Source organism: Capricornis sumatraensis, chromosome 6, assembly GCF_032405125.1.
Source record: "Capricornis sumatraensis isolate serow.1 chromosome 6, serow.2, whole genome shotgun sequence".
In the NCBI taxonomy this organism is placed as follows: domain Eukaryota; kingdom Metazoa; phylum Chordata; class Mammalia; order Artiodactyla; family Bovidae; genus Capricornis; species Capricornis sumatraensis.
The window spans coordinates 16,164,879-16,173,837 of NC_091074.1; the positions used below are offsets into that span (position 1 = coordinate 16,164,879).

General features: G+C 45.8%; 1 protein-coding gene across 1 annotated transcript in view; it reads right to left on the bottom strand.

Annotated features, from left to right (window-relative positions):
- MTMR9 (myotubularin related protein 9) overlaps nt 1–8,483 on the bottom strand; it is a 58,366-nt gene extending 49,883 nt beyond the window's left edge. The window contains exon 1 of the mRNA XM_068974503.1: nt 8,302–8,483. Coding sequence (XP_068830604.1) covers nt 8,302–8,483 — 182 coding nt within the window. The remainder of the gene's footprint in view (nt 1–8,301) is intronic.
- Between the last annotated feature and the right edge of the window lie 476 nt (nt 8,484–8,959).

Sequence of the window (8,959 nt, forward strand, 5' to 3'; positions counted from 1 at the left end):
GCAGGCAGCCAGGAGTTCGATCCCTTATCAAGAACTAGATCCCACATGCTGCAACCAAGACCCAATTGAGACAAATGAATAATTAAAAAAAAAAAAAAACTATGATCAAAAATCTTCCAACAAACAAAAGCACAAGGCCAGATTGCTTCCTAGGAGAATTCTCTTAATATCAAACATTCAAAGAAGAGCTAACACCTATTCTTAAACTGCAGACGAAAGAAAACTTCCAAACTCGTTCTAGGAGGCCACCATTCCCCTGATACAGAAACCAAAGATATCCCACACAAAAAAGAAAATTACAGGCCAATATCACTGAGGAACATAGATGCAAAAATCCTCAAACAGAATCCAACTAGCAAACAGACTCCAACATCACATTAAAAAGGATCATACACCATAATTAAGTGGGGTTTATCTCAGGGTTGCAAGGATTCTTCAATATACATGAATCAATCCACGTGACATACTATATTAACAAACTGAAAGATAAAAACCATGATAATATTTTGATAGATGCAGGGAAAGACAAAATTAAACACCCAGTTACGATTAAAACTCTCTAGAAAGTGGGCATGGAGGGAGTCTACCTCAACATAATCAAGGCCATATACAACAAACCCACAGCAAACAACTGGCTCAATGGTGAAAACCTGAAAGCATTTCCCCCTAAGATGAGGAAAGACACAAGAGTGTGGCTTCTTGCCACTATTATAACATGGTCTTGGAAGTCCTAGCCATGGCAATCAAAGAGAAAGAAATAAAAAGAACACAAACTGAAAAAGAAGACGTAAAACTGTCACTGTTTGCAAATGACATGATACTATACATAGAAAATCCTAAAGATGCCACCAGAAAACTATCAGAGCTAATCAATGAATTTAATGCAGTCACAGGATGCAAAATTAATACACAGAAATCCCTTGCATTCTTATGCACTAACAATGAAAGCTCACAAAGAGAAACTAAGGAAACAATCCCATTTATTATTGCAACAAAAAGAATAAAGTATCTAGGAATGAACCTACCTAGGGAGACAAAAGCCTGTACACAAAAAAGTATAAGACAATCGTGAACGAAATCAAAGACGACACACACAGATGGAGACACCGCCCGTGTCCTTGGACTAGAAGAATACTGTGAAAATAGCTATACTACCCAAGGCAATCTACACATCCAACTCCGTCACTATCAAACTACCAATGGCATTCGTCACAGATCCAGAACAGAAAACTTTACAGTCTGCATGGAAACCCTGAAGAGCCAAAGCGATCTTGAGAGAGAAGAACAGAGCTGCAGTAATCAAGCTTCCTGGCTTCAGACTATACTACAAAGCGATAGTAATCAACAGAGTACGGTAATAGCACAAAAACAGAAATATCAATGCAGAGAAATAGGCCCAGAGATAAACCCATGCACCTATGGGCACCTTATCTTTGACAAAGGAGGCAAAAATATACAACGGAGGAAAGAGCTTCTCTTCAATAAATGGTGTTGGGAAAACTGGACAGCTACATGTAAAAGAATGAAATGAAAACACTTTCTAAAACTCTACTCAGAAATAAAATCAAAATGGATTAAAGAACTAAATGTAAGGCCAGATACTATAAAACTCTTAGAGAAAAAAAAAAAAAGAACACTCTTTGACATAAATCACAGCACGATCCCCTTGACACACACCCTCTAGAGTAATGAAAGCAAAACCAATAAACAAATAGGATCTAATTACACTTAGAAGCTTTTGCACAGCTAACTGCTAAGTCGCTTCAGTCGTGTCAGACTCTGTGCGACCCCATAGACAGCAGCCCACCAGGCTCCCCCGTCCCTGCAATAGCCGGGACACAGAAGCAACCTAGATGTCCACCGACAGGTCAGTGCACAAAGAAGATGTGTACACATATGCAATGGAGTATTACTCAGCCGTAAAAAGGAATGAAATTGGGTCATCGTAGTGATGTGGATGAACCTAGAGTCTGCCATACTGAGTGGAATAGGTCAGAAAAGAGAAAAACAAATACTGCATATTAATGCATATATGCAGAATCTAGAAAAATGGTACCTATTTGCAGGGCAGGAATAGAGATGCTAATGTAGAGACTGAATTTTTGCACACAGCAGGGGGAAAGAAAGGGTGGGACAAACTGAAAGTACAACCGATATACGTGCACTGCCAGTGTAAAACAGACAGCTAGTAGAAAGCTGCCAAATAACACAAGGGGCTCAGCTCGGTGCGCTGCCAAGACCTAGAGGCGTAGGGTGGGGGCGGAGGAAGACTCTAGAGGGAGGGGGACACACAGATACTTAGAGCTGATTTATGTTGTTGTTCAGCAGTAATTAAGACAATATTGTAAAGCAATTATACTCCAAATAAAAACTCTCAAATTGTGAAAATTAATACATTTTTAAATAACCAACAGAGCAAAGAACAAATCACAAGGGAAATTATAAAGTACAGACAGAAATGTGAAAACAAAAACACAATATTACAAAACTTGTGGGATGCAGCGAAAGCTTTACATGTTACATATACATATATGCATAAAGCCCCTTGATGTATGAGAAAATCAGTCAAGGGTAGGCTGTTAGACAATGGTTTTAGGAAAACTGGCTTGCTGGATGGAGGAAAAAAACAAAGTTGGATTCTTATCACACTTGAAATGAATGTAGAATCAAAATGGATTAAAGATCTAAAAATGAAGGGTAAAACTATAAAGCTAATATGGAAGAAAATCTAGGAGAATATCCTAGTAATACTGCAATAAGGAAGGACTTAAGTAACACTTAAAAAGCACAAACCACAAAATATTGAAAGATTTTGCATTAAAATCAAAGACTTCTCTTTAACAAAGGGCACCACCCAAGAGTCAACAAATGGGTGAGATATATGGAGAAGATATTTGTAATGTCTAAGTGAAAAATTAATATCTACAAAATACCTAAGGAACTGGCCGGAAAAGAAAAAAAAAAACCAAAAAACCCAGTTTCTAAAAGCGGGCCAAGGAAATTCACAGGCAGTTCACAGAAAGGAGAAAAAAAATTAATGATTTGCTAACAAATCATTGCCCTTCTACAATCTATTTTCTGCCAGCAACCAGAATCATCTTCTAGAAGTCTATCAAATGCTACACTTTCAAGGTTTCAGCTCTCCAAGGCTCCCCATGAAAACCACCCCAGGGGGGCACATCAGGCCCTACCCAGCCCGGCCACTGCTGAAGTGTCTGCCGTCTCCCTGCGCGCACTGCCCCCCTGCCCCACTGGCCTCTCTCCTTCCTCCGGCACGCCAGCCATGGCCCTGTCTCAAGTCTCCGCATGCACACTCCACTGAGAAACACTTACTCACTGGTAACGAGAGAAGCACACTTAAAACAAGAGACACCATTTCCCAGGCACCACACTGGCAGAAAGCTGAAGGAGAACAATACCAAGCGTTGCTAGGAACACGGTAGAAATAAGAATCATGGTGGGAGGGGGCAAAGTGGAACAGGCATTTTGGAGAGTCATCTGGCGTTCTCTGTGAGGTGACCCGCGCATCGGCTTTCTGGCTGAGCCCACCCTAGGCACGGTCTCAGGGAAACTCAGCTGAAGACTAAAGGGACCTGAGTGAGGACGTTTACCAGAGCTGTTAGATTGTAGGGAGCTGGAGACTATCTAGAGGGTGGGATAAGTGAACCACTGGAGGCACTTTGCATGGTGGGCTACGTTCATGGGGTCACAAACAGTCAGACACAACTGAGCGACGAAGCCCAGCACAGCACAGGCACTCTGGAATCTAACACCGCGATCAGAAGCAGTGAGACAGACGCACATGCAGCAACATGAAGACAACTCGGAAAAAGAGTACTGAGTTAAAACGCTGACAAACGGAACAAGGTCTACGACAAGATAATCCTACTTCGGTAAATCAAACTCCCACGTGCACACGTGTGCACACCCACACACACCAGTGCTCTATAGTTTACAGTGATAGACACCCATCTGAGGGCGAGCTGCAGCACTGGACATAGTTGCCTGCAGTGCTTGAGGACAAAGCGCAAAGAGAGAAAATCAGGGCTGCAGACGACCAACAAAAGCAAAAAAGACTTTGCAATGAGCCAGTCGTGAAAACGGTGAGCCATCAACCGACGAGGAGTAACCCAACTTTCTACCATAAAAACAAAAGACATACTATAATGTGAACCTTGTGTACAACCTTGGCTGCGGAAGGGATTAAATAAAATTCTGTGAGCACTGTACACAAACATATTCTACGAGCACGTCAAACATTCAAATATACTGGATATGAGAGGGGCTTTCTTCCTCACGGGAAAACACTGAGGTTCGGGGAGGTCAAGCGGTTCGCCCAAGGACACCTAACTAATGAGAGGCAGGGCGGAAGGAGTCCGTTTCACTCCCGCTCTTCCTCTCACATCCCATTTACAAACTCACAGCAGCTAAAGCTTCGAAATACATCCAGGACTTCCCTGGTGGTTCAGTGGTTAAGAAGCGGCCTTCCACTGCAGGGGACACGGTTTCCATACCTGGTCTGGGAGGATTCCAAGCGCCACAGAGCAGCTAACCCTAAGCGCTGCAGCTGCTGAAGCCCCTGTGCCCGAGAGCCCACGCTCCACAACAGAAGCCACGGCGAGGAGGAGCCAGGGCTCCGCAACCAAGAGGAGCCCGTGGGCAACAGTGAAGACCCAGTACGGCCCAACATTAACAAATCAATTAAAATACCCCTCAAACCTGACCACGGTTGATCACACTACTTCTGCTTCCACTTATATGTCAGCATCATCTTTCACCTGAACTACCCAACTGTCTACCTGGGCCTTCTGCTTCCACTCTTGCCCTTCTCCCATCCGTTTTCTGCCAATGACCAGAGTCATCTTCTAGAAATCTATCAGCTCCTACACTTTCATGCTTTCAGCTCTGCAAGGCTTCCCATGAAAACCATCACAGTGGCATCTCAGCCCCCGCGTGATCTGGCCACTGCTGATCCCTGCAACCACAGTTTCTCTGGGCGCCCAGGGCCCCGTGCCCCATCCCGTGCTCACTGCCCTCCTGCCACACTGGCCTCTTTGTTCTCCCTCCCACAGGCCAGCCGCGCTCCTGTCTCAGGCCTCTGTATTTGCATTCCCTTTGGCTGGAGCTTGGCTGGAGCTTGGCTGGAACGCGCCTTCCTCTGATATTCAGTGCAGGCTTCCTCGCTTCATTAATTCAAAAGTCGCTCGTCCTCTCAAACATTCCTTCTAAACACACTGCCTCCAGGCACTCTCCATCCTCACATCTGACTTTTTTTCCTTCCTGGCACTTACTACCTGACGCTGTTACATATTTATTTGTTGACTTATTTGAATGTCCATCTCCTCCCCAGTATTCAAGCTCCTCATCTGTCTCAGCCACCACTGCATGTCCACAGCCCAGGCAGTGCTCACCATACAGAAGACACAAGGAAGTAACTCTTTTCTGAAAGCAACAACTCAACGAACGCAGATCTTACCACCTAGCTCACGCGCTTTCCATTACATCATGCTGCTTCCCAGGTAAAAGTGTGTGCAATCTGTCATCTCTCGAAGGATTAAAAGGTCCTTATCGGAAACTTTCATTTAAGCCCAACCAGGCCCAGCATGTGGTAAATGCTAGGTAAATATCAGATGACAAAACAGAAAACAAACCACAGGAAGAGATAAAAAAGAAAGAGAAGAGTTGACGGCACGGAGAAACTCTGATTTGTATTCTGTGTCCCCACTCTCCACTCAGTGGTTAAGTCTTTTATTTCCTAAGTGCCTATCTGCCCATGCCACAGATAGGAGCTTTGATGGAGATAAAAATTAACCAAATTCCTGCCCTGGCTTCAAGGAGCTAACACATACGTAACCACCAAAGCACAAATTTTACCAAATGTTTATGAGAGAGGTATAAAGAGCTATAGGATTTCAAGGGGAGGAGGGTTACTTTTAGCTGTGTGAAGCGAGTGGCAGACTGAAATGGTTACACTGAGTACCGATGGGTGAATAATGGCTGGATGATAGCCTATATACCTCCTGCAAGGCAAGACCTATATTTTATTCATCGCGCTGTCTGTAATGTTTCACAAAATGTCGGAAACATAAGGCATTCAATGAATGTTTAACAAATTTGGGAGGCGCAAGCATTCGAGGCAGAAGGAAGCGCGTCGGTAAACTACAGACGTGAGAGAATGCAGGACACGGATGAACCAAAACGAAAAGTGAGGACTGACTGGTCAAACGGGTTCAGGAAAGAGAATGGCAAGAACTGAACAGGGAAAAGTAGATTAGGGCTAGAACGAGGACTGCCATACACGACAGACTAAGGGGGCTGCCCTGGGGGCTCGGCTACAAAGAATCTGCCTGCCATGCAGGAGATGAGGGCTCCATCCCTGGGTCTTCAAGATCCCAGGAGAAGGAAACGGCAATCCACTCCAGTATTCTTGCCTGAGAAATCTCATGGACAGAAGAGCCTGGTGGGCTACAGTCCACGGGGTTGTAAGAGTCGGACTTGACTGAGTGACTAACCACCACCACCATAAAGGCAAAAAAGGCACACTGAAAACTTTTACACAGGAGGTGCTCTCAGGAGTCAAACGGGAGTCTGCTGCTTGAAAATAAATCTATCATCATTTTACTCATATTGTTTAACTTTTCCTATCAGAAATAATTTTCTTTTAAGGCATAACCACTTTGGGAATCTCCTCCACCTCCAAATTCTGCTACTGCTGCTGCTAAGTCGCTTCAGTCATGTCTGACTCTGTGCGACCCCATAGATGGCAGCCCACCAGGCTCCCCCATCCCTGGGATTCTCCAGGCAAGAACACTGGAGTGGGTTGCCATTGCCTTCTCCAATGCATGAAAGTGAAAAGTGAAAATGAAGTTGCTCAGTCGTTTCTGACTCTTCGCAACCCCATGGACTGCAGCCCACCAGGCTCCTCCGCCCATGAGATTTTCTAGGCAAGAGTACTGGAGTGGGGTGCCATTGCCTTCTCCAAAATTCTCCTGAGAACTAACCAAAAAAACTATTGTCATTCATTTATACTTTAGTCTAAGTTGGATGACCAAATTACCTTCTGGCTAAAGTACACAAAACCATTGGGGAAATGGTAATTTTGACTACAGATGAACTATAACTTTTAGCCTCCTGAGACACTACCCTGGAAAGAGAGCCTGGGGTGCAAAAAAAAAAAAGTCAATTAATGAATACCTTTGTTTAAGAGCCTATTCTGTTCTTTGCAAAAGCACAGACAGTAAAGAAAATAAAACACATTCTAATCTTCCAAAAGACGCTTACTCCCTGGAAGTAAAGTTATGACCAACCTAGGCAGCATATTAAAAAGCAGAGATGTTACTTTGCCAACAAAGGTCCGTCTAGTCAAGGCTAAGGTTTTTCCTGTGGTCATGTATGGATGTGAGAGTTGGACTGTGAAGAAAGCTGAGCGCCGAAGAATTGATGCTTTTGAACTGTGGTGTTGGAGAAGGCTCCTGAGAGTCCCTTGGACTGCAAGGAGATCCAATGAGTCCATCCTAAAGGAGATCAGTCCTGGGTGTTCATTGGAAGGCCTGATGTTGAAGCTGAATTGGAAAATACCCTGATGCTGGGAGGGATTGGGGGCAGGAGGAGAAGGGGACGACAGAGGATGAGATGGTTGGATGGCATCACCGACTCGATGGCCATGAGTTTGAGTGAACTCCGGGAGTTGGTGATGGACAGGGAGGCCTGGCATGCTGTGATTCATGGGGTCGCAAAGAGTTGGACACGACTGAGCGACTGAACTGAACTGAACTGAATCTTCCAAAATGGGAAGTCTTAAGTTGATGATCCAGAAGGAAAGAAACAAGGAGAAATATGATAAACTGAACATTTCCGAGAGGAGGGGAGAAGGGTTTGTGGAATTTAGACACTATATACTGAATTCTTTCAGTTTTCCTCAAAAGTTGCAAGTAAAGACTTTGTAATCACATTCACTCACTTCATGAACTATGATGGGCAATTAACATTCAAGGAATATGATGGTGCAAGGAAAAGAAATTTAAAATGAAAACGTTGCAAATTCACCCAAATAGTGTTATGTACCAAAAATGATAATCACAGTAACAGCCATACGGTAACCCAATCAGAATGAACGGAAACCCGGTATCTCAACTGGATGGTTTCAGCTTTCTAAAACTCAAACCCTCAGTCTAGGCCAGAGCGAGGGTCGTTCTGCTGACTGGTTGGGAGAGGGGACACAAGGAAAACGCTAGGACGGGTTTCCGCAGACAAGCATCTGAGTTGCGCGCAGAACTGGGGATGGACGGGACCAGCACTCACCGCTTGTCGATGGCGTCGATGTTTGAATGGAGAAGCCACAGCTCCTCTGTGTTGTCCTGCCGGGAGGAGAGGATCAGGTGGTGGCCAGTCAGACACAAGGTCCCCTCGACGGGCGGATAGAAAGGGCGGTGCAGCACCACATTGTCCACCCGAGGGGTCTTGATCAGCTCAGCAAATTCCATGTTCTCCAGCGGCCGGAGCCAGGGGACTGCGGAGTCCAGGAGGCGCAAAACGGCTCCACCGCTCCTGGGCTGGAGGCACTGATCCCGCGCCCAGCAGGCAGCAGGGGCGGGACCCGGGCTCGGAGGCCGCGCCCCGCCCCAGGCTGGGGTGGGCGCGGCGAGGCCTCTGGCCACTGTCACTGGCCCGGGGAAGGCCCGGGCTGGGCCAGGCTGGGCGCCTCTCCAGCACCTCTAAGTAATCTCAGGCCCAGGACTTGGGCAAAAAGAACGCTCTGCGACAGGCCCAGCCGCTGCCGCCTCCACCTTGAGATCTGGCTTCGGGTAGCCAGGCTGAGAGAAGGAGAAGGCCGCCCAGGGCCACTTTCCAAGTCCAAGACGCTATGCACTCCTGGCGGAAGTAGCTACTCACAGCGAGAACTTAAAGCAACTGCGGGCGGAAGCGACGAACTGAAAACAGGAAAGACGGGACAGTCCGA